The 26962-nt window shown below is 32.9% G+C and overlaps 2 protein-coding genes across 2 annotated transcripts; one reads left to right on the forward strand and one right to left on the reverse strand.

The window, feature by feature from the left end:
* Positions 1-219: 219 nt before the first annotated feature.
* On the forward strand, positions 220-26959 carry LOC108912817 (centrosomal protein of 135 kDa; the record flags this gene model as incomplete). Its single annotated transcript, XM_018718210.1, has 19 exons — positions 220-783; positions 871-997; positions 1050-1169; positions 1280-1467; positions 1522-1699; positions 1754-1913; positions 1973-2175; positions 2270-2394; positions 2773-3066; positions 3129-3239; positions 3296-3466; positions 3518-3613; positions 3677-3906; positions 5609-5819; positions 5874-5989; positions 26215-26340; positions 26400-26553; positions 26604-26801; positions 26859-26959. Coding segments are annotated over exons 1-19 (3074 nt in total), but the record flags the coding sequence as incomplete, so codon positions are not given.
* On the reverse strand, positions 7358-19724 carry LOC108912851. Its single transcript, XM_018718263.1, has 6 exons — positions 19427-19724; positions 11144-11314; positions 10087-10283; positions 8448-8645; positions 8215-8357; positions 7358-8157 (listed from the first exon to the last, which is right to left on the reverse strand). The coding sequence occupies exons 1-6, from the start codon at positions 19448-19450 to the stop codon at positions 7487-7489; spliced, it is 1404 nt and encodes a 467-aa protein (XP_018573779.1). The 5' UTR covers positions 19451-19724; the 3' UTR covers positions 7358-7486.
* Positions 26960-26962: the final 3 nt, after the last annotated feature.

Genomic DNA, 26962 nt, shown 5'->3' on the forward strand with positions numbered 1-26962 from the left:
CCAGAGGGAGTTGCGTTAGTAAACAATCACGTGCCTGCGGGAGAGAGGAAGGTGGTACTCAAACTGTGCCTTTCTCTCTCTGTCACTCGTCTACACTGTCGCCATATGCGTGCTTCCTCCATGTAGTATATGCTCTAAATTTGTGCCGGTCTTTTCATTCTATTTCAACAAAACTAAATTATTTAAATTTTCATGGACAATCAAAAATGATGAACAACTCAGGCTCACTTTCCGTTCCATCAATTGCCAATCACAAGTGTTATATGTGTCAATACTGCCAATGCCAATATGCTAATGACAGTTGATGACAGTTGCCCCATAGAACAGTGAGTTGCCCGTCATGTAATGTGAGCTAAATCTAACGGTTGATGGTTTGTTTTGATTGGATTTGTGTTTGTAGTGAAATAGAAATTTGTGATTTTATGTATTTTCATATATTTTCTATCTTTTTATTTTATTTATTGTTAAAATGTACAATCTCTTTAAATATTTTATGAATTATAATTTATAAGTCAATGAAGCCTTTTACACTTCCCGATTTTTAATGTTAATTTTTAAAATTATGTTTATTACGGTTTAATATATATTTCTTGATATTCTAATATTATATGAATTAAAATGGAAAGCAAATTTACGATATTGCGACAGGAACTAATCAATCTTGGTTATACACAAACCTTAAAACCAGATTGTGTGCCTTTAGTAGATCGATTACTTTCAGATTTAAAAACCACCACTGAGAGCCTTCAGAAATATATGATAATTGCTCAACAAGCTATCGAAGTAAGTGTATGTGTATGGAAAAATAACTAGAAAGGCCTCTTGATGTTGAGTGTAATGTCATTAATTATTTTTGACATAATTTTCTAGGAAAGAGATAATTTGCAGTTAGGAGCTGAGCCATATAAATGTGACAATGCTAAATTAATTAGAGAATGCAATGAATTACACTTAGCCTTTATACAATTTAAAGAGCAACATGAGAAAGTTCAAAGAGGTACATAAATACTTAAATCATAGTATTTTTTATTATAAAAATATATTTGCAGAACTGAAAACTAAAATTGTTTCATTACAAAATCAGCTGGAGAGTTGTGAATTGGAAAAACAGGATTTTCAGAAACAAATAAAAGATTTGGAGGTACAGTTAAGTAAGATTGAGAAAAAGGGTAAGATATTGTAAAGGGCAGACTGTAGTGTAGTTAACAAAGTAGCAACAGAATTCTTATTTTAGCAACAATATAAAGTACCTATGTCAATTTAAATATTGTGCTTTTAGGAATAAAAGTAACGTCATCAAGAAATCAACCATCGCTATCAAAAGTCGAAGGGACTCGCAAAAGTTTTCAATTAAACACTGCCATGGCTTGCGCCGATCAAAAAATTGCATACCTTAGTAATGAAATAAAAAAACTTAAAGAGGAACAGTTGAATCTTGTACAGAGTAATGAGTTGTTTAAAAACCAGGTTAGTATTTGTTATATTATTTCGAAATAATACAATTTATATTTTCTATTCCAGTTACAAAACAGAGATGAAGAAATCTCAAGGTTAAAAAATCTCTTAGAGGGAGGTAGACCTTTAGATGCCATTAGTAAGGATTGTTGTTATAAAAACATAGACAATAAAATAGGAGCTTTACGAGACGAAATAAGTTCTTTGAAACGTGAAAAGAATACTCTTCACAATCAACTTAAAGGTTAGTGAAATCTGAATCGAGAAAATATATTTTATGATCTATTTCTTTTTTTAGATGCCTTGGCAAAACAGCATGAGGCTATGCGACGAGCTCTGCACTTGGCTGAGAGAAATAAAGTATTGGAAAAGGAAATGAAAGATATCGATCAAATTGCTTTAGCCGTCGAAGCAGAATGTAACAGTACGATAAGAAGTAATATAGAGAAAGTCACTAGGTAATATTTATTATATTGAATATATTTATTATTTATATAAAAATTTATCATTTTTCTAGGTTACAAGACAGAATGAACGAGTCCGGGATTATTATTCAAAACTTGGAAAGGGAAACTCATAAACTGAAACAGGATAAACAAGAATTATCGGCGGATTTGGATGCCGTCAAATTGGAAAAGAAACACTTACAAAGTATTTTAGATACAGAGAGAGAGGACAAAAAGAGGTTGACGGATAGGATTAATAGTTTCACAATTATCGGTAGGTAATGAGGTGTTTGATATTGTAGTCATAAATTTTCGGAATAGTTAAATGTATTTATAAAATCGTCTTATTTGTTGATTTTTATTTTTAGAGCATGATCTTAACTTGGAAATAGATAGATTGGTAAGAGTCACGGGAGAGCAGAAAAGGAGAATAGCTGAATTGGAATGTCGGGTGACTGAAGAAAAAATGAAAGCGTCCTCTTTTGAAATGCAGGTTAGTGTTACGTTAATCTACGATTCTTCGATGACCTGTTGAAAGTCTTTATCTCATCTATTGTTGAAAAACGTTAAATCTTCGGTTGTCCTTTTGAGTTTGGGAAATAGGAAAAAGTCACAGGAGTCATGTCTGGAGAATACGGTGGTTGCGGCATCACAATGGTTTCGCCAACCTTCCAGTGCTTTCTTGAAAAAAATTTGGTTAAACGCATAACATTTTGTTTAAACACCGTGTGTGGTAAATCTGCTTACGTAAATTTTCATTGCAGAAAGAGTTACACTCCTAAAGATATTTTTCATGCTGACGAAACCGACTTTCTTATGTCCATTATTAGAAGGTTGGTTATACTGTATTATTTTTGTCTTTTTCCCGTAGCCTACCTTCCAGAAAGACTACATTCCGCCATCAATCTCAAAGAAACCAAGTCTTCCTGACAAGGCCCAAAAAGGAAAACAGACTGTCAAAAAAACAGAGCACAAGAGTACATGTAAAAAATTTGGCAGCAAAAGACGTCCGTCACTTTCTAAGGACGTAACCGACGGAAAAAAATCTCCTCCGTTAATAGCAGGTTACGAGTCCCAAATTGGAAGATGCTGTTGCGAGTCAGACGGTTGCGTCAAACACATGAAGGAGCTCTTGGATAAGGAAATGGAATATAGGCAGACCCAGGTAAGTGACAGTGAAGATGATTTATTCCCAATTTGGGACTTTTATGTTTACAAATTTTTTAGGTAATGCAGCAGATGGAATCGTTAAAACAAGAAAAGGAATATTATATGAAGGAATATCATAGGGTCTGTGATCAAATAAGGAATGTACCGACTCACGACAAGCCTAATGAAGTAAGTCTACATTTTCCTTCACAATTTATGTTTTTATTGTTTATTGAAATTCTCAGGCACAGGGACAGCTGCAGCAGTTGCTGAAAGAAATCAATGAGAAGAATAAAACGATCGCGGACTTACAAAATGAAATCCACACTTTAAGTAAGGAAAAGCACACTATGCGAATGAAACTGGAGTCGATGACGGGTCAGTCCGATTCTGACATGGATAAAATTTGCGAAAAAGTAGGTGGAAATAGTTGTAACAAAGTTGAAAGTAAACTCTGTCATTTTCAGGCAGCTTGCAAGAGGCAACGTCGAGAATTCGAAATTGTTCGAAACGAGTTTAAACATTTAGAAAGTGAAAACGAATCGTTAAAATCCAAAGTGCAGGTATGCAGCGTCTCGTAAATAAAAAATATTATGTATTCGTGATTGTGTTATTTTTTTTTTCAGTCTATGAACGAGTCAATCGTGTTCGATCAGGAAAGAATGAAGAGGGCTTTTCAGGAAATGGAGGAACACATAAGGAAACTAGAAAATGAGAGGAGAGACTTGGTAATCAGTCAGACCACAAGCAGATCCAATCAGGCTCAGTTAGAGGAGGAGTATAATCAATTAAAGGAACAACTAAGGGCCACACAAATCGAGTTGAACAATCAGAAGGCGAACTACAACCAGTTGAAGTAAGTAACACAATTGTAATGATTTGTTTATATCGACAAAATTAAAGACGCCAAGTTTCATATAATGATCCCGAACTGACCAATTAAGGCCTATTACTATCAATGATTAATTTATTAAAGTCATATCTACAAAATATATGCTAATTTGTTCCTGCAGAGATCAGGTGTACCTCAAGGTTCAATTTTGAGCCCGCTGTTGTTCGTAATGTTTATTAACGACATAACTACGAATGTTAATTGGGTACATTGTTTATTGTATGCTGATGATCTAAAATTATTTGCAGAAATTACATCTAAATCAGATTGTGCTCTACTTTAGAAGGCAGTAAATATTGCTGCAGTAAAAATATATTACCTTTAAATGCTGATAAATGTAATGTAATCTCTTTTACATGTAAAATTAACTGCCTCAGATATTATTATAAATTTGATAATCAGTATTTTTCGAAAATTGTACAGGATGTTCTAGAAATTAGTGTAAAATATTAAAGAGCTCAAAGAATATAAAAAAAATTAGACGATCTTTTTCTATTGCCTATGGATTATTATTTCTGAAATACATGGCTTCAAATATAATTTAGAATCAAATTTTAACCACGTTTTTTCCAGAAAACAATATATTTTGTTGAAATGTTATACAAATACATGTTTTTGACATAAGTTTTTTAGATTTTTTTTACGTGTCATTATAAACTTTTGTTTTACATTAAAGCTAGTCTCACTAAAATTAATGGAATTGCCCTGGAAATATAGAATTTTTCTCTCAAAAGAGTGACCGCAAAAAACCTGTGATTTTCGCCAGTTTTTTCACAATACGCAGAGAATTTAAAAAAATACATAAAAATATGTTTTTGGTCGCAAATTACTTGTCGCAAAAAACTGAAATGAGCATAGCTTTTAGTATTTTGAAAATTTTAAAAATCACCTTACTCAGGGGTTGAGAAAATGCCAAAAATGAAGAATTTGAGTATTATCAATCGATATAAAAACTATTAGCATGCTGAAATATATTTTTTTAGAATTTTTAGAATTATTTCTGATGTTCTCTATTTTTGGGAATGATTAGAGCTCTTGAGGGTAGATTCTCGTAGTCGACATGCCCATTTCAGTCATGAAAATGTATGAATTTTTCTGAGATTTTTTCTACAGAAAAATTAAAATAAGAATGAATTTTTTGTATTTTTTTGAGAATGGGGTGGCTTCAAACCCTCATTTAGGGGTAGTTTTTTCTTAAAACTTACTATGAATAGTTAATCCATGTTTTTCTAGCCCTGGATTATCTTAATATATTTTTTTTTGTAATTTTTACAATTATTTTTGATATTCTCTATTTTTGGGGATGATTCCACCCCCTGAGCGCGCTTAAGGGTGGATTTTCTAATTTAACATGCTTATTTCAGTCATGAGAATAAATCATCATTCGATAGAAAAATTCACATGCTAATAGTTTTTATATTTATTGGTAATATTCAATTCTTCATTTTCAACCCCTAAATAGGGGTCATTTTTGAAAAATTTTCAAAAAACTAAAAGCTATGCTCATCTTAATTTTTTAAGACTAGTAATTTGAGACCAAAAACATATTTTTATCTATTTTCTTTGGTTCTCTGCGAATTGTGAAAAAACGGGCGATTTTTGCGGTCACTCCTTGGTATATGCCTTGATTTTCCTATACTTACGCCCTGCTCATTATCCGCTTCAGAGCCCTTCACGAACAGGCCGACAGAGCCTTATCGGACGCTCAGAACAAGGTTTTGAGGTCAGAAACCGAAATGACGACCTTGCAGTCCAAGATGAGCAACACCCATCGGGAATCGGAAGCCCACGAGAAAGAAATATGCAGATTGCAGGGCGACATTCAATACATGAAAATGCAACTCTCAAAGATCGACAAGGAAAAGGACAACTTATTAGTATGCGTTCTGCGATGAGTTGTTACTCGTTTAGTGATTTGATATTGTTTTTAGAATGTAGTAGACGAGAAGACGGAGAAAATTGCGCTGTTGGAGGATCAGCTGAGGGAGAAGAAGAATTCAATTTCCAGCTTGGAAATGGAGCTGAAGGAGCTCAAAAGGAAATTGGGGTAAGTGAAAAATAAATGTTTTGTTTATAATTATTCTTTTAAAGGGAAATTTTGGAAATAATTTAGTTATTCATAAAAATTTGGCACTAGGTTTTTAAAATCCGTGAATATTACAAATTATTTTTAAATCTGCTGTAATTTCCATTCGTAATTTTGTTAATGTGTTTTTTGTTATTTGATGCACGCTGTTGTATCGCTTCGAGACATAAATATGTTTTCTAAAGTCCGTTTTTCTTTAGCCTTTTTCAGTTTACTATGGAGATTATGGTTAGTAAATTTTTACATATATTTTTGCATGCCAACTTTTTGCTTACGCGTTTTTTATTATAAGAGCCTACACAATCCGGCTATTAAGTTTTAAGACTGATTTTATTGTGGCGAAGCGTGTGGTGCTTACTATGTGCGGTTAACGGAACTACGTAGTAGGAAGTCTTCCGAGAGACTGATCAAAATTACCACGAAGTTATAATGTTGCGTGAAGCGGGTTTTTGGTAATTCTCAAGCAATCAAATTACGTTTTAAAGCCAATGAAATGGCCTCGGAAATATATCAACCGTTACAAATGGCTTATGGTGAGAAGTGTGTATCATCTTCGACTATATTCCTGTGGTTCGGGAGGTTTCCTGATGGCCGAAACAGAGTGTATGAACATGGCGTCCTCGCACAAGCCGACAGAAAGGAAACATCGAAGCTCTGCGTTAAAATCTGTTTGTTGATCAATCGTACACGGTCTGTCAACATTCTAATGGTTGATCGACGATCAGACTTGAGCGCAGAGCATATAATTTCAATGTTTTCGTTTGTTTGGCTTGTGCGAGTACGCTCCATCCTCTTGTCGTCAGGCGCTCTGTCTAGGCCGTCACGAAACCTTCCGAAGCACAGGAGCACAGTCGTACGTGATACAAACTTTTGACTGCCATGAATTAATTGCTAGTCCACTGTCTTTGGTGGAAATCAAAGACAGTTTTGAAAACTTGATCACAAGACATTAATACATAACTAATCTACTTTACTACAAGGTACGGAGCTTTCATAATTGATTACAGGCCACGTACCCGTTGAGCTTAGGCAACCAACATTGCTCGGCTGCTAGCGTCATCAATTTTAATAATTCGTTTACAATGAACAATGACAAACTGTTACGTCTGCGCTCGAGATAATGCGATCCCTGATTGATTAAATAAAATCTCGAAAAATTAAGTCACTTACCAACCGCTGCAACAGAATGTTGTGTTTTAATTATCAACGTGGAAACAAAAATACTGGTCACGTGGCTTATGGCTTTATTTTTTTTAAGCAGTATATTTTATTCTTATGTTTACTTAATTTTATTATTTTTAATAAAGAATAAGCATATGGTAGCAAATTTTATTATATAGGCTTTAAAAATTTAACACATTACGTTATAAGATTGGAGATTCATAGGAAAATAATTTGTACTTGGATTTTTTCTTAAATATTTAAAACGTCTCACATTCAAACAAAACCCTTTAATTCTCATTTAATCTTAACAACTTGAGCACTCGTCAAATTTCCATTTAAATAATCCGCTAATATCACTTCCGGGGATACACACATCGTTGCGTTCTTGGATTCCGTCGCCCGTACAGTCCTTTTATAGCCGGGGATACACTCGCAATACCCCGACAGTTCGCCGTTGCCGTCGGTAAAAAGTTCCAGCCTGCCCTGCCTCCTGGGCACCAACCAGGAACCCCTCGGGCAAGGACCTTGCGTGTACATCTTATGGCACTCTTCGTTATATTTCACTAACCCTTTACTTTTATCACATTTAGTTGAGCTGACTATTTGCGGACTACAATCTCTTGTTTCGCACGTGCACAGACCGTTGTAACTTATGCCGTCTATGGAAGGTCTCGTTTTAAAATCGAACATCACCACGAAATTTTTCTCGCACGGCCCTCTTGTACCGATGCGGTAACACTGTTTCCGTTCGGGGAAGTACAGGTGTCCTCTTTCGCACGGTTGAGGTATGCAGGAAGTACTGTCTTCGAGTATATGTTTGGCGGGACAGGGGCCTTGGGTGTACGGTCTGTAGCAGGAGGACATGTTTTTGTATTGGATGTAGCCCGGTTTGCATTGGCAAAACGCGTGTCTCGTCTCCGGGTGGAGCTGGTAGATCTGGCCTTGACCGCAGGGACCAATTGTATCTGTTTAAAAAAAAAGTAATCAGTTTCCTATATCCTCAAAATTGATGAAAAAGTTACCTAATTCGAAACATTGTTCACTGTCTTCGTGAAAATGAGGTAAAAAACTATGGCACCCACATGACTTATCAGGTAGAAACAAATGGCCCTTTTCCCAACAAGGACCCCTTGTGAAGTGCTGGTAACAGTGTCCATCTTCATATCTGTTTCAATAAGTAATGAAATTAGATTAGTTTTCCCATTCTGCTATTATGTTCAATAACTTGAAAATTTTAACAGAAAATATTAAGTACCTGTAGTCCTTAAGTTCTTTGTGGTGACTACATCTACATGTAGGTATCCCACTGTCTAAGTCCATGGTAAGAAGTTGCCCTTTAGCGCAAGGTCCACGACTGAATTTCTGGTAACACTGATCATCTTTTGGCCAGTAGAGCAAAGAGCGGTTGGCACAGAGTTTCATTTGTTTGCAGACACCCCACTGACGTTTAGAACTATAAATGAAAACAAATGTTTTTTCTTGTTAGAAATTTTCTCTACATACAAAATTTCATCTAAATCTAACTAATCGTTTGAAAGAAACTAACATTTTTTTTGCTAACTTTGATGTTCTGTGACAGCAAAACAAAGTAACTTTGGATAGATATACAGGGTGGCCAAATGAAAACGAAACTGTGCCATTTTCAGGAACTGCGTCAAAATTGTAGAAAAACGCTCAGACCCGTCAATTTTAGATTAAAGGGGTGTGTTTTTTTACAAAAGTGATAACAAATCGCCGAAAACCAATGTAACGCAAGAAATACTAAATTTATACCATTGACGTACTTAACTCGAATGACACTGACATTTTTACCATTACTAATTGTTTGTACATAAGTTTTAAAATCAAAATTCTTAATAAATATTGGGTGGAATTATAAAATTTAAAGTCTGTTGTAAAGAGAATTGTAAGAGCTTTCAAAAGAAATATTACTCAACCCCCAATGCCATTTAAATATTTTGGGGTGATGCTTACCCTTGCTTGGGGGTGAAAGTGGCGGAGTCAAAAATACCAGCAAAGAATGTCCCCCTTTAATCTAAAATCGACGGGTCTGAGCGTTTTTCTACAATCTTGACGCAGTTCCTGAAAATGGTTCTGTTTCGTTTTCATTTGGCCACCCTGTATAATAATACCAGAGTTCCAAAATAGTGGGCAGTAAATTTCATAAATTGATCAAACCACAATTTTACAAGTTCTTAATCTGATAAATAATATTTCATATTAGCTAGATGAATATTGTAATGTAATCATTTTGCATAGTTTACTAAAAATATTTCCAGCCTACGCGTGCGCTTGGTACAAGTACCCATTTTGTTTGTTACAAGCACCCATTTACAGGTATATGTTTCCTAACCATGTACAAAGAGAGAAATGACTGGCACTACATAGTTTAATTTCTTGATATGTCAGTTTCCAACTTGTGCGTTTCCTTTCGTGTCATATGCGTGGAAGTGCAAGTGAGAAAAACGTGTTAACTTCACGTTTTATTTATTTCCGTGTGTTTTTTACAAATAAATAATGTACCTACCTTTTGGATATGTATTTGAATACATCAGTGTGAGTGTAGATTTATAACCAAAATCGCCATATCTATTTGTTATTGTATATTAAATAATTTCTCTAAAATGATACGCCTATGGAATCGCATTTACTTGGTTTACTTAAATTGTCTTATTTTGAATCTAAAAGTCTGGTGCACAGAATATTGGTACACCCTNGTGTAGATTTATAACCAAAATCGCCATATCTATTTGTTATTGTATATTAAATAATTTCTCTAAAATGATACGCCTATGGAATCGCATTTACTTGGTTTACTTAAATTGTCTTATTTTGAATCTAAAAGTCTGGTGCACAGAATATTGGTACACCCTGTATTACGCGTACCTACTTACTTCGCACTTTTATATTGCGTGTCTGGTCCAAAATAGTATCCAACTTCACAGGGTCCTAAAGTGAACAATTTGTAGCATTTTCCGTCTGTGGCGGACTGTGCCGTTTCAGGTGGACAACGACATTCGGCTGATAAACTTTCGTCTGATTTGATGGTAGAAGGGCTTAGTTCCATTCCATCCGGACACGGATGACCCAACTGAAAGCAATATTTCTCTTTATTTTCATCGATTTTTTTCTTTTGATTTTAAATCAAAATGGAAAGATGAGGAACTCATCTTTCCAATGTCTAAGAAATTTTGATCGCACGTTTATTTTATTGGTTGGGAGACATTTTAATTAAAACATATGATGTAAAACCGCATTTCTAATAAAAAAAAATCTATACACTTCTTTTGTGAGAGTAGTTTTAGGGTTATAATTAAATTGAATTCAAGTTTTTCTTAGAATATCCAGTAGCGTCGAATTTCTGAAATTCTGTCGGGAAATTTAGGAGAAAAATAGTTCCCTGATTTACCAAGGCTATAGTTTATGTTTATATTACAAAACTTTTCACGCACTCTCTTGTCTTTCAAATATTTCTTACTGAAAAGTGGAAATCCATACTCAGAATGTCGTGCCTGGACATCTAGGCAAAAGGTTATATAACCATTCTCATCCTTTACTCCATAAGTTAGAAAGTTGCAACTAATCACATATTCTGAAAAAATGTTTTGCTGTATAAATTTTTGAAATTTATATTACTTTATTGTTTATATTAGTTATATAATACCGGTTTGAACTCTCGTAACTCTTGAGAACTACTTTCAGCTGGTTAAATATCCATGTGTTTTTATAAGCTGTAAATAGTGTAAATAGTAGTTCATACACCTGACATGATTTTAAGGACCGCGAAAGTAATGATTACAAAATTTTTAATTATATATGTTACCGATTACATATTTTTTTCAGCTCTCAATTATTATCTTATGAAGATTAAAATAAATAAATTGTAGCTCCAAATAATAATACACTAAAAATAATAATAAATAGTGATCAGACAATTTTATCATGTTTTACCTGAAAAATTTTGTAGCACTTTCCGTCTGGCGGCCAAAACAGAAGTTGCCATCCTCTGGGTTGAGACGCACAGGGGTTTAGTTTGGGATTGGCCCACGGTGGTGCCATCACCGCTGCTTCTACGTAGGGTTGCGTTAGGAACAATAATATTTTTAAATGAAAAAGCCATGTCTGCAACAGAAGTATTGTTTAGTACTTAATATTTCTCTTCGGTCTTTGAAAAATCGGTTTTACTTAACGGTTATCACGACATTATTGGTACACTCTATATATTTACTGATGATTTTAAATTTTACAATGATTTCATTTATTTGTGGTTGTCAACCACAAGCGCAAAGTAATAAAAGCAAGTCCATATCATGTTCCGAGTAAGGCCATAATTTAAATTTTATCGCCAGAAAGTGAAGTTAAACGCAAATTAACATTTTACTGCGATAAATGTTTAACCGATTTTTAATTTTTTTTTTAGTAAATGTATATCTATATGAAACAAAAATATGGGATAATTATATTTAATGCTACTAAGTGGTTGATAAATAGACATGCCTGTTTCAATTACGTTTTTTTGATTATCTACGCCACTTAAGTCATTTATTTCAACAAGATCATTAGAATAATGCCCTAACAGCAGGATATATCGCAATACTGATTATAATCAGTTACGCATTCGCCCACGTACCTGTTAAATTATATTTAAGTAAGCTATGTATGCATATATACAGGTTCGGAAAGTCCCCATGGTTCATCGGCCGTTAGGTGAGAGCGATAAAGAAAGTCATAGAAATCCGTGCGATAGAGAAAGATGGCTATAATAAAGGCGTCTAATAGTCACCGCCCATTTCACCCTTCAACAAATAAGATCCACTTCCTATTTGTTTTGCTTGCATCTCGGGTCGCATAAAAACATTTCCAAAGTTTTTAATAAATAACACAGGGTCGGCCTTCATTTTTGTTGAATTTACTTTACTTTGATTTACTTTTTACAAAAAAAAAAACGCGAAGATAGAACTTTTTCGTAAAACACTTTTCTGTTACAAATATCATCAGGAAGCTGTAGGTTAATTTTTATAGATTATACACGCCACACCCTGTATGTATATTGTGTTTGGAAATGATATAGAGCAATAAAGACTTATTGTAAATAAGTGTACTAAGAGAGTCTGAGATAAATCATTGGGATTATAAGAATTTGGAGGCTCTACCATTCTGAAGCATACCTTTTATCTCTTTTAGTTTTAATTTTTTTAATGCCTAGGAAATACCTGAAACAAATCTCCTTGATTCATATGATCCTTCAAAACCGAGTTCAAAACTTAACTTCTACAATTTGTATTTAGCTAAAGCTTGTGAAAGAGACAGTGCAATGCCTCTGTCCACCGCAAAACGAAAAAAAAAGTAATTGTGGGCTAGGGTTATAAATTTAAACAACACGCATCGCATTGGACATTTACTGTATAGAAAGTATAATTTCGATTGTGCAAGGCTTAAATAGGTGTAATATGTTTATTCTCCATTTCTAATGAACACAATTATTCATCTTCTGGTCGTCGTTTTACCGGCAATATTTTGTGTGAAGTGAAGATATAATTTCTTTTAATGTAACGCAACGGACGTTAATAATAACGGACTTTGACTATTACCTTCCAGTTTTGTCTTGTTCCATGAAATCCTTATCAGTTTTTATATTATAATAATTTAGAGATGCGTTGAACTTTCACCGTATGTACCTTTTTTCGTGCTACTAATGAATTAGATGTAATTATGTTCCTTTACGGCCATCCACCGCTTGATAAAATTACAATTCTACTGTAGTTCACTGTAAAACAGATAAATTCTGGCAAATATCACGCCATATTTTATTTGTTATAATTTACAGTATTCATCATTTAATAGTTAAAAGTAGTCATATCTCTTACTATATTTCATAGTAATAGTGTATATACAGATGTCCCAGAAAAAAGTGGCAGCATTAACTTCGTATTTAACTCTTTAAAAGCAGGTTTTGAATTAAATTTGTGGTTAAAACTTTGGCATTTAATTCTGGGATAGTAATAGAGCTTAAAATGAGAAGGAATTTTACTTGGCTAGTTGAAGTGTCAAACATCAAACAGGAATATTAATTTTGTAATACTTAAGAGTAAAATGCGGCTCTCCCTTGCATACGCCTCTGCTCCAAAGTGACTCTTGTACTGAATAACGATACCTTCAAACAACAGCCAGCAACATAAAGCCAATTTGCGTTGGCCTTATGTAACTTTCTAGGAACACGACTTCATGGTGTGGCGTTATGCAGTATAATGCATTGCCTTGAACTTTAAAAAATAAAAAGGATCCATTATTCTGGGTAAAACTGCGAGACAAATGCAGCAGACTTGCATACGTGCATATTTTACTAGGTGCCCTAGGCTGTGGCAATAATTTAATCTTGTTTGTGCATATTGCAAATAAGTACCTACGTACCTACTACAGTTGATGTGATTAAATAATCACCCCCAGGAAAGTCTCAAATGCGTTCTATTTTTTTGCTGGATTATGCGCTATTAGAAGTGAAGTAAAAGAACGTTGGATTAGAGATGTTTCTGAACTTTACCAAGCATTGTTTCATTTTTATTACGAAGTAAATTAAATTTTTGATGACTAATAAAATAATTAATTACGCGAAAGTTGGCAGAAATAAAAAACATTATAAGCGGAAAAACTTGAAATAATCTTTTATTTTTCATAACAAAAGTATGGAAGTTATAAGGAAATCTGTAAAAAAAGTATGGCCATATCGCATCCCGATGTAATAAATAAATCAGAAGCATTTGCTTAAAGAGTAAAAGTAAAAGCAAATGCCTCTAGACCAAGCGAGATCTGTTTTTAAACACCCATGTATGGATGTTTTATAGTATCGCTAATTTTTGCTTTGATGCATCCAAAATGATATAACAAAACACAATTTCAATATGCGCGCGCTTTAAAACGTGTGCTAAACTTATTATTAAACAAATAGTGAAAAAATTGGAAAAATTCCGTTTTTTTACTCTTTTTTTCCAACACATTCATTTTAGAGAAAAATTGAAGAGGAAAAAAAGATTCGTAAATAAATTTTACACAAGATATTTTCAAATAAAAAAATACAACATAATTATTGCAGATATAGCAAACACAACAAAAAAAATGAATAAATTACAATATTTTGCGATTTTTTTAAAAGTATGTACTTATATTATAGGTAGGATCTTCATACTTGTCCAAAAAAGTCTTTTTGATGTAATAAAACATCACACCAATTTTCGTTAAAATAGGTCCGATAGTTTCCGAGTAATAATTTTGCAATCCAGATTTTTGAAAAAAAAAATTTAAATTTTTGCAAATTTAACTGAGCCTAAATTAAGACTTCTAGATACTTGAAAATTTTATCACATAAAAAAGGGCACTCAAACTTTAAAATGCGTCCAGAAAAATTGAAATCCGTTAATTAGGAGAGCCGTGGTAATCGTTTAAAGATATGCGTAATTTTTACCCTTATAAACAAATAGAACAACTTTATAAATTCATGATATATTTTTTTAATTATACTTTTAAAGTACTCGGAAAAACGCATTCTTTTAAAAAAAAAAACGTGGTAATTCGTTAGTTGGTTCCAGAGTTATAGTCGATCGAAGTTGAAGGCTGTTTTTTAAACAAATACCTTTGTCATTCCGAGTACTTTCCGGGAATGAGTTTGCAAAACTTGCGCTTTTGTGCAACCCATATAAAACGTCGATTGAAACTATTGGACCGAGCATGAAATTCACGAAAAATGTATGGGAGGTAGTGATGCGGGGGTACTCGAGAGCTTGGCTACTCCGGGCGACTCGAAATTGTAAAATCGTAAAACATGTATTGTTGTTAATTGTCAAAGCTTGTAAAATTTCATTAAAATATTCTGAGCGGTTTCCGCAATATTTATAAATTTGCATTTTTTTATTAAAACGTTATCACCCTGTAGATCAGAAACCAAGCGTTTTCGGAATATGGTATATTAAGGAAATATATCACAAATCACTCGCACCACAACCTCCTGCAAGGAATAGCATCGACTTACCAAACACCCTGTATGTTTATTAAGCAATATTCAAGATAATTTGGCAGATTTTAATGCCCACAGTTGTATAAAATGAAAATGTAATTTTATTTTGACATCAAGGATCTAGGGGTAAGGTATTGTTATCCAGGATTTAAATAAGTTATCATTTGGCACTCCCATTTATGTATGCATTGCAATACCTCGGAGTCAGCTTGTTTTGCAACGCAATCTGTAGGTAACAAAGGCCAAACCGCGGCGTCTATTCTGTGAAAAAAATTATCATCTGTCACACACGTATTGTACCGATTTCTGTCCGTTGATAGTGCTTCCACGAATTTTCAACGTACTTACATAAAAACGTCATATGTTATGTGTCGATAGAGGTAGCATTGAGTTTCTTAATTTGGCTATTCCCATGCCCTAAATTCTTCAGATGTGCCGTAAGCCGCGCTATTAGGTAATGGCAATGTTATACAATACGCTGGCTAGTATTACCGTTTTCGTTATGTAGAAAGCTGCGGATTTAAATTCGCTCGTATTGTTTTTATATTTTAGTGTTCAGCGAAACGGATACTCTCAGACTTTGCCGTTATTGTTTGTGTGCATCTCTTTCGCATCCAATTAGGCAATTTGGTTAATTAAACGGGGTTACCTTATGCAAGTCGTTATATAATCGATCCACCGATTTACTATAATGCGGAGTAAATGAGCAATTTGCAAGCCTTTGTAGACGTTGAGTCACGTAAATTAGTTTTCGTGCTTCGGAGCGTTATTCAAATTTCGTAATTATCAATGGCTGTTTTTTACGACGTCGGGCATGCTTTGGTCGCCGAGGTGTACAGGGGGAAACTAATTTTTAATGAGCTCTAGAAACGTTTGCTAATGTAATACGATTGTACCTGCTTATAAATGAAAAATAGCTGATAAAAGGTTATTAGATCGAGTGAAAAATACTGAAAAACTGCAGCGGATGCATTACGAAGATTAAAAGAGGAAACTGATGCAGATGTTGTCAAGGTTGAGGGAGAGAAGCGCAAGTGTACAATAGCTGTTATAGCTGGGAATTATAGTTTCTTGTTTATGGTGTTTCAAAAAACATACCATCCCTTGTTAGTCCAACCAAATTACACTTGGAGAAAAAAACTTTGTTACCTGGACTTTCATAAGTGGAAATGGTAAAAGGGCTTATAATAAACCTAAAAAAAATAAATGCGTGAGCAGGGGTGGCGGAGGGTTGATTTGGGTTGTTGAAATGTTGTGAAAAATTGTATCATTGTATTCTGGCGAAAGTTGACGTCAAATAAAAAAGTGTCCATTGCAAAAGTTGTAGTTCATGCAAAATCTACAACTTTTGTAGAGGTCACTTTTTACGATAACCCCAAAATTTCCGAGAAATATGCGAAAACAGGTTTTTTCTGATTTTTCGTTTTTTATTTCTCATTTCCGTAAAAATAACTTAATTTTGACGAAACTTGGTGAAAGTATACCTTACTGTGCCTTAAAAAAACACAAACTTTTTTAGATAAAATAATCAAGAAATTTCTGAGATATTCATTTTTTCCGGACTGAAACACTTTTTTTCAAAGGAAAATTCTACTTAGAAAAATCATCGCGCAGAGTTCTGCCGGTCATCATTTTTTTCGTGTTGACATATATTTCTTGGTAAAATAAAATCAGTATTCACAGTTCAAAAACATGCTCAAAAATGCAAAAAATAAAAAATGACTTGCAACATTGAATTTTTCAGTAATTGTTGATAATTTTTTTAAATTAAAAAAAAAAGAACTGATTACACCATTCAGTTCTATGGGAAAAATACAAAAAAAACCTATTTCATTGTTTGACCCAAAACTTTATTTTTGTACAGTATTGCTATAAACATCTAATTGTAAGTCGAATTACAAATGCACAAATGATAAATTATCTCTGGATGATTTGAGATTACAGCAATACAAAGTATTAACTGCAAAGTCTACTGTTGACGCGAACCCGAAATTTTGCAAAATCGTTTTATTTTTTTCTGACTTTATTTGAAAGCAAATTTTAAAATAAATTGCCTATTTACATTGCCACTTTTTTCGCTCTATCCAATGGCGTCAACTTTTTTGCAATCCGACGTTTCGTCTTCGAGTGGTCATCAGCAGGTTAATTTTTTTAAATACGTCGCTGCTATTTTTATGACAGAATCTAGTCATTTTTAATTCTAAATTAGATTATATTACTATTGTAATCGCTTAAAAATGTTTTTAGCTATCATTTAAAATTTTTCCTGAGTACGGCTCTGAACGCTTTCAAAATATCTATTGGAGGAAGCCATAACAGTATAAAAGTCAATACATATCAACATATCCAACAATTTTTTTAATCAATAATTTAAAAAGTTGTACCTAATAACAAAATACGATTTGTGAAATGTTTTATTATTTCTAATTAGTATTGATGATAGTAGTAACAAAAATTGTTGGATATTTTGTGCGGTATTGACTTTTATACTGTTATGACTTCATCCTATAGATATTTTGAAAGCGTTCAGAGCCGTACTCAGGAAAAATGTTAAATGAGCTAAAACAAGCTAAAACCTTTTTAAGCAATTACAATAGTAATATCATCTAATTCAGAATTAAAAATGACTTTAAATTTGGTGATAAAAGTAGCAGCGACATATTTAAAAAAATTAACCTGATGATAGCCCCTCGAAGATGAAACGTCGGATTGCAAAAATGTTGACTTCATTGTATAGAGCGAAAAAAGTGGCATTGTAAATATGCAATTTATTTTAAAAAACTATTTTACAAAAGTTGGGGTTAATGAAAAAATTTCAATCGACTTGCATAATAAATTTGACAAGAATCCAGTAAACTGTACTTTATTTCATTGTGAATAATGTGATTACACTTATTATTTGAAATTTTATCTTCTAAAAATTTTGTCGTTAATATATAACGTAGAATGCGCCCTAAAGTTTGGGCAAACGTTTTAGTTACATCCTGTATGTTATGAAAGCAATTTAATAACGTTTATTTTTGTATTTTCATTAAACATTTTTACAAACGACAGGATATAATGCGTTTTAGACAGACTTTCGAAATAAAATATAAATGTTTTCTTGAGAGAGATGAAGATAACAGAGTATCTACCGAATTGTAAATAATACATAAAATATTCAGTTATACGCAACAATTTTAAATGTGCATGATAAAACGTGGTTCATTGCAATTGCCTTGGCAATGACCATTGACCATTGGATATGAATGCTATTTTAAAAAGCTAAATTAGTTTGTATATCAGTTTTTTATATTTCGAAAAGGTTTTTTCTATAACTTCTGTATTTGCTTGTAGAACAAACTGGGTTACTTTAAATGATTACTTGTACAGGATGTTTTCCAAGTCCATATCATAAATTGAAGGTTGTTCATCGGGTGATTATTGTATTGGCCACTAAATATCGCACTTCGCAAGTATAGTTAATGTTTGGAAAAGTCAGTCTTTATTCGTCAATCAAAATTGGGAATAACGTTTCTTTTTTGATGGTTTGTATTTGTTTCCTTTGGTTAGAATTAGAATTAGGAAGTAAATTTAATATTAGAACAGCTTTTCAGACAACTAATACTTACAAACCGTTTTGTAAAAGACGCCAATAATGTTTGGGAATTAAAAAATTTGCGAAGACACTTGGGAAAATCATGTATTCAATAAGTTTCAGCCAAAATATAACGCTGTTAAAAGAAATTAAAATATACCCTTATTATATTATTAAGCAGTGAAATATGTATTGTAATACAAGTAATAGACGTAATGAAAACCAAAAATAAAAAGAATTTTCGAAATGTTAATTATAATCGAAGTACTTGATATTTGTGTATTTATGTATTGTTGTGTACTTTTTATTTACATGTAAGAATTTTGGTTATACAAAAATAGTTTCATAAAAATAACCATTTATTGATCACTTTGACCCTTAGGTGGCAATATACAGAGGAAACTAAAACTATGCCACAAATAAACAAGTTCAGAGATTTTCTTTTATTATATTGGATAATTTTCAAAAAAAAACCTGGGGCGATAGAACATAAGTCCAGGTATCCATGATGGATTTCCCCTCTCGGAAAAAAAAAAAAAAAAAAAAAAATAGAAGAAATAAGGGGAAATAGAGGGTTTTTGATATTTAATGAATTAAATCCCTTGAAAGGCGAACGCAATAGACACTATATCGAATAATAAACATGTACCTGTATTCCATTGCCTTTGCCCATATTAGATCCGGCGCTGGGAAATACGCGATGGTATCCTCAACATAATATTTCCAGACTTTTAGACCCGATTTTTACCGGTACTACTCACTATTCGCAGTTTTCATTTTCGGCGGCCAAACTTAATGTAAGGGACCTCTTCGCGGTTTACGTCTCATTCAACGGGCTCTCGGGGTGCTGAACGTAGAGTTTTCAGACGATATTGACTAATGGCATTTAGCGGCGCGCCCGACGCTCCTTGGGTCCGCGGTTAGTTCGTTCACTGCACTAGGCGAAGGCCAGGCCAAAACAAAACCTCAAACCTCGTTGATGCGGCTGGCCACGGACCGTTCCGCAAGGAGAAGACTCCCCCCTTTCGTGGGGGAGTTCGAATCGTAATAATAATAGCGTTTAGTGCCCGATAATTTCCTATTTATAGAACAATTATACAAATAAATAAATACAGAAAAAATTCGAGTTCAATGATGACACAAAAAAAAGTTGGTTGTACTTTCCATGCGACATGTTATCCGTAGTATTTTTGCCTCCTGATCACGAATCCTGTGTCAGAATTGAGCTATCACATCACAGGAATATCCTAACCTCAAAAAACAGGTCAAAAATAGCAAAAATTCCCAAAAAAAAGTGCTAGGAAAAATACACATTTTTTTTCTATATTCAAATGTTCATTTATATGGTCATGACTCCGCCGAATGTAAATCCGCGGTCAGAATTGATGTGTCACGTGATGGTTCTTTTTCTAACCTCAATTAAGGTCAGATATCACGAATTTTCAAAAAATAACAGATTCGCGCCAAATTTGGTATACGGGGGTTCTCGGGGTCGCTGATCACGGATCCGTGGTCTATTTTGCAAAATTCATAAGAGCGGATCCAAGATGACCGACCAAATTTTCAAAAAATAACAGATTCGCGCTAAATTTGGTATACGGGGGTTCTCGGGGTCGTTGATCACGGATCCGTGGTCTATTTTGCAAAATTCATAAGAGCGGATCCAAGATGGCCGACCAAATTTTCAAAAAATAACAGATTCGCGCTAAATTTGGTATACGGGGGTTTTCGGGGTCGTTGATCACGAATTGCGAAATTCATTTTGTAATATTTTTGTTTACTTTATAACCTGAGTACCCAATCATGTTTTAACCTTATTTTTTTCGGCTATATCTTGTTCTTTTTTCTGTAATAGATTTATTCACGAGTTTCTGCTTAATCTCAGGTAATAAAGTACATAGGTAATTGATAAAATTTTTAAAAACGAATTTTGTAAATCTCCTCCCGAAAACCCCCGTATATCAAAGGCGCGAATCTGTTATTTTTTGAAAATTCGTTATTAATTGACATTAGAAAAAGAACCATCATGTGACACATCAATTCTGACCTCTGAATCACGTTTAGCGGGACTTAATAATTAGCGGGACTTAACCATACATATAAATGAACATGAACATATAAAAAAAAATGTATTTTTCCTAGCACTTTTTCATGAATTTTTGCTATGTTTGACCTGTTTGAGGTTAGGAAATTCCTGTGATGTGATAGCTCAATTCTGACACCTGATTCGTGATCAGAGGGTAAAAATACTACCTACGTATGTCGCATGAAAAGTACAGACAACTTTTTTTGTGTGTAGCTGTGTTATTATTATAATGTACAATCCGTAATTGTTCAGTGTAGTAAAGTTAGAAAAATAATTCGTTGGGTATGCTTGTATGAATGTCACAAACGGAAGGTATGTTGTTTATATTAGTACTCAGTAGATTGACTGGTGTTTTTGGGAACAAACTTATTTGAGCTCGGATAAAAAATCTATTATTTTGTTTAGTTGCAAGTCTAGAAACTAATATATCACTTTGCGAAAATAGGGCAGGACAGTCAACCTTCTCCTACATCTTATATAAAAATAAAACAGTTGTAAGATAATACAATCACATAAATTCGAAACAAAAGTATTCAATTTCATATCGTGGGCTAATATATCAAACATTTGCATCAGATAAATCATTGATGAAGATCAAAAAGAGAAGAGGTCCCGAATTGGTTCCTTGAGGGACGTCAGTAGTTGCAATATCTGAGCAAAAACCGTTATATCAGACAAATTGCTTGCGATTACATAAGTATGCTCGTAGATGTTCTGTCCATCAAGATATTATTAAAAAGGGTATTCGTGATAGTTACTTTTCTTTGCCTTATCTTTGATGAAAATTTGAATTATTGAACAAATTACGTGTATAGAAACCCTTACCTTAGTTGATTAATTTGATCACATGAAATAACCTCTAGTCACGTGACGTTAAATGTATTTCATAAATTAATTTAAATATGGTTCTATATTGTCGTTTATTTGATCGACTCATGCAATGGTTATGGGTACATTTTTCATTAGCGATTAATAATAATTATCTACTATCGAAATAATTGAAATAGACCCCTGAGTTTGGAAACCGACATTAAGAAAACGTAGGGGCAAAAAAATTTGAAGAGCTTTTGAGACAAATGACCTTCACAGTACTAAAGACAACGGTTCGACTTCTCATCAGTAAAAATTTGGAATTTTTTATGAATTAACAACAAAATTACGACGAGTTAGAGTGAGATTTGTAGTCAAAAAACCGTGATTTTTTCAACATTTTCATTAATAACTAAAAAATGGGATAATTAAACTAACTGAAATTTTAGCACACAATGAAGTAATAGTGAGGCTATATATGGTCCAATTTTCAATTTTTTTTACCCCGATGTTTTCTTAATATCGGGTCTATTTCATTTATTTCTATAGTAGTTGATATGAAATTAAAAATATATATATTCTATTCATTTAGTTCCATCATGAGCATCATTCAAGGTAACAATAAAAATTATTAGTTATTAAAAATTGCTAATACTTAATTTTTTGTAATTAAAAATTAATGGATAATATTAATTTAAAATCGTAATTTTATTAAACTCTTAAATGCAATGTTTAGATTATTATCAGAGAACAATTTCGTTGGTTGATCCAAGTACTTTTCCAAAGCAAAATAAGTTATATTCTGAAATAATTCCTCTTTCTCGTAGTAAAATGTCAAAAGAACATTAAGATACTGAAATAAATTCTGTAAATTAATAACAGGTTTAGAATGGTGTTTTTCCTTTAACATTTCGCATCAAGTTTTTCATATTTAAAAATAAACAATCTGGCAAATTATATAATACTTAATTGGCTTAAATATTAAAATTTGTCAAGATTTTTATTAAAATATTTTATTTATTAAAGTAAACTTTAATTTTAAAAATTAAGACAATTTCTTGAAAAAAACAATAGTAAATTAGTATAAATATTTGTTTGAGAAAAAAATGTTTTGCTTAATTTTCATTGAATTTCTCCAATTTTTTAGTTATTTATATTTTTTTTTATAAATTTGTCTTGTATTAAAAAGGTTTTATTAAAAATATTTCTACAAAAATTTAAATCATTATACCTATTTGTACCTACAATTTATATTTCTCCCATTTTTTCTCCTATCTTGCCCCCCTCCTGATCCATTGGCTGTCGACCCCCTTGACAAAAGGTGTTAACAATAATAATTAACAGGAATTCGGGACAGACATTGATTTAGTTAAAAAAAAGTGGGTTCATTAAGTACGTTTCATTTTGAAACTTTTGGCCATTTTAAACGTTTGTTTAGTTTTTCTGGGAAAAATGTCTTCTAGCAGTTTGTAATTTTAGTAACTCCATAGATTTGAATGTGTTACAGTCATCTAAACAAGATTCTTGCTATGTAAGCATTATTTATAAAACAAGGCATCCCTTTGTTTTATTTATCTTAATTTACAACTACGAGCAACGCATAACAAATTGAAGCCTTGAACAATTCACCATAAGTATCATGGGAAAGTTTACAAACGTGCAGATCTTGAGTTCCTACCGGATGCGATTTAGGCAAAACTGATGACCGCCTGTCGCTGCTTTTTATGCATTTTTTGTTTCTGTTATATAACTCAATTTGCTTAAGAACCAATAGTGTACCACTTCACGCACGCAGCGTGAATACACCTAGCATTTCCTTGTATATGAAGAATTTAATCGATGGTAGTTATTGTCTGGATAAACTTTCTCGGTTGTGTCGCATTTTGGCAATAACGTATTTAACAAATAAGAAAAAAGAAAGAGATAATACTTTTATGTAGTGTGTAGTGGTGTAATATATGTCTTAGATACAAAAAATTTAAGGTTAATATGATTTAATAACAATAATACCAATTTTTGGTTGGCATGGTGTACTGGTCTTATGTATTATTTGTCTCTTTTTATATCTATCTATGATTTTAGTTTTTCCTTTCATAGAAAAAAGATTTTCTGTTTGCTCTAAGTCATCCTCCACATTTCCTTCTTCATATATTCTTGAATTAAAATATTTATGTCACGCTTATAATATGTAAGAAAAAATATACATATACATATATACAAACATATATACATATATACATATACAAACGATATTCATAAAGTATAGCTCATCTTCATTTTAAGAACTAATAACTCAGCAGGATGAGTTTAGACACAAAAAAATTTATATTAAGACGTAATTTTATAAGATCTATCCAAATGTACACCCTGTATGGACAATTATTTATGTTTCGAGTTTTTTATAATCTTCGAGGCTAAACTATGATTGCATCCTTGTGCCTTGCTTCTTTATTGGCCTAACTAGAATTCAATGTCACAACTTCTTCGTATGCATCGCTATAGGTACGTGCGTAAAATACTTTCACTTAACGGGTCGTCTGTAATTATTAATAGGTAAATTTTGGAGGTCGCATTCGCGGTATTTTGAATTTTGATGGCCACACACCGGCCACGGCCTTCATCTGTTCAAGATCCATTCGCCTATAAAAGGAAAAGGAAAACCGCTGTACGAGGGAAGGTGGAAAAGTAGTGATATTTGACGTTTCGAGTAACATTAAATCATCTTCAGGTTTTCTATGTCAGTGATACAAGCGGAAGTAAATATACCTAGGTATATTCAGCTATTGCAGGAACTTCTATGAAATATCCGTCTCAAAAACATAACGTCATTTTCTAAATAACCGTAATAATATTATTTTCCAAAAGTCCTCTCTAATATTTTTATTCCCTTTTTTCAAAACCATCCGTGCTCGCACTATACGATGTATATTCCAGATGTCTTTTTTGAAGTCCTACCATGAGGATGTCTCGGTTATCTTAAGAGAACCAGTCAAATTCATCAAAAAAATGCGCTTAATAAACAAATGCAATAGCATATACGACAACGTACGCACAAGAAGTGTGGTAATAATAATAATGATCGATTTTAAAAACTGTCTACCTTTTTTCCGTAAAATATATGAAGGAAAATTAATATTTTCAGTTTTTCGTCGATAATTTCAAGATTAAAGAAAAAAATTCTCGTAGGCACAGTATTCGTCATCTACTTCTATGACTTTGCTCTAATTTCATCGACCTTATTGTATCTCTTAATCCCCATTTACGGGTGTTTGGTATAATGGCAACGAATACACCCGTACATTTTATGTTCTTAGTTTGAAAAATTTTTGACAACATGTTTACAACCTAGCAATAAGAAATTATTTGCCTTTGACCATATTCATAGCTTAATTTGCGTAAACAAAGCATTGTATAAACAACGCAATTAATCCTATAAAGAATTATGTACTGAGAAGATATGCAGATCTGACTGCAACCTGTATAAATAATTGTGGCAATAAATATTTATGCAAAAATCCAGAGCCGTACTAATAATTTTGACGCCCTTGCTCTTCATAGTTTGTCAAAATTTAAATGGTAAATATCTCCACCAAATATTAAATAGTGGTGCACCAGATGGAATAAAGTTAGAGACCTTATATTGTATTTGAAAAATTATTTGAATTTAAAATTTGTCAATATTTCGCCGTTAGGTTCCAAGTCACATTTTGTTTTCCAAAATTGAATTTGGCGCCTTTGTAATGAGTATAAATGTGGGAATTTGAATCGACTGTTTTTATTTTCCCTATTAAATTAAAAGTAAATTTCAGTTTACTATGAAATAGTCAAAATAATAATAATAGGTAGGAACTATACTGGTCATGTGGTCAAGTATCGTACTATACAGTACTATACAGTACTATAAAGGGTGTTAATTAAGTATGTTAACAAATTTTAAGGGGTGATTCTTTGAGTGATGAAATAAAAATTAATATTTCTAAAAATAAATGCCAATTATAGTTGAAACATTCAGGGTGTTCTATTTTTAAGATATTCTTTATATCTTGTAGATGTAGATCGAACGAAAGTTTTATATTAAATTTTTTCTGTGTTGTAACGTTGAACATCTCATGTTGTCACAACTTATTAAATTATTATTATGCAGATGATGTCCTAGCCTGAAAAATTCAATAGGATTAGCAATAACAGGTGTTAATTTATAATTGAACATATTCTATACATGAAAATACACTGACACAATACAAGTCATTCAAACACACATCCTATTGTTTACTTTTATGTGTCTTATGACATACAGAATTTTAATGAGCCTTCATTTTTTAACATCTAGATTGTCCTATTTTCCTAATATGTTTATAATTTCTGTCTCTATGGTCAGAGAATTTTACAAGTTAATGAAAACCCTCGCTTTCAGTATTTTTTCATAGCTAAAAAGATTTCCTTGAATACAAGAGAGGGAGAGGTTTAAATAACGTATAGTTTCACCTATTTAAACATATACTAAAGTATGTTATTAAAAGTTAAATTGAATTTTTTTGCAGTAATTTTTCCGACGAGTCGTCTACTCAACAGCAAAATCTACGTTCGTTGAAGCAAGAAATCGCCTTACTACAGAAAGATTTCGAAAATGAAAAGAAGCAAAAAGAAGCTGCGGTTCAAGAAAACAGGTACGATTGCTAACCTCATATTTTACATCCACCACAAATTATATTGTTTTTTTTTTAAGACGGCTACAAAATGATATAGCTAGTGTCGTATGTGACTGTAAAGAAGCGAGGAAGCAACTGGATATAGACCAGAGACAAGTCGACGATTTGAAACGCCAGCTCCAGCATTATGTGGCTGAAGTGAAAAGAACGGAGGATCTTATATCCCAAAAGGTAGAAATTTTTTCTTGTTTTTTGTTTCATACGGCTTAATCTGTCACTAGGAACTCGAAAGGACGGAGATTCTGGACCAGTTCAAATGTTTATCCGAGGAGGCCAACATTTTGGAGAGCAACAACCACACTTTGGAAACGGAGGCCACTCAGTCTAGAGTACAACTGTCTGTTGCCCTGGACCACGCTTCGGACCTAGAGAGGAAACTCGAGAACCAAGACGCCGTTATTCGAAGTTACGAAAAGCAGGTTTTATTTCCTTTATAGGGTTTTAAAGAGGTACTTAACATTTCCTTCTGATTCTAGGTAACGGGTTTGACCAGTCAGGTGGCTAGTTTAGAGATTCAGTTGAAACAGAATAACAACCAATACGACAGACTGACAACCGAGCTTCAACAGATGAAAGATTT

The sequence above is a fragment of the Anoplophora glabripennis genome, unplaced genomic scaffold, assembly GCF_000390285.2.
Source record: "Anoplophora glabripennis isolate ALB-LARVAE unplaced genomic scaffold, Agla_2.0 scaffold321, whole genome shotgun sequence".
NCBI lineage: Eukaryota > Metazoa > Arthropoda > Insecta > Coleoptera > Cerambycidae > Anoplophora > Anoplophora glabripennis.

Excerpts from the sequence above, each read along its gene's own strand:
- LOC108912851 (XM_018718263.1), bottom strand. The coding sequence starts at position 19,450 with ATGGGCAAAGGCAATGGAATACAG. Across the intron at positions 10,284-11,143 it reads AGTGCTACAAAATTTTTCAG|TTGGGTCATCCGTGTCCGGA; the intron begins GTAAAACATGAT and ends TATTGCTTTCAG. Across the intron at positions 8,358-8,447 it reads AAAGAACTTAAGGACTACAG|ATATGAAGATGGACACTGTT; the intron begins GTACTTAATATT and ends TTATTGAAACAG.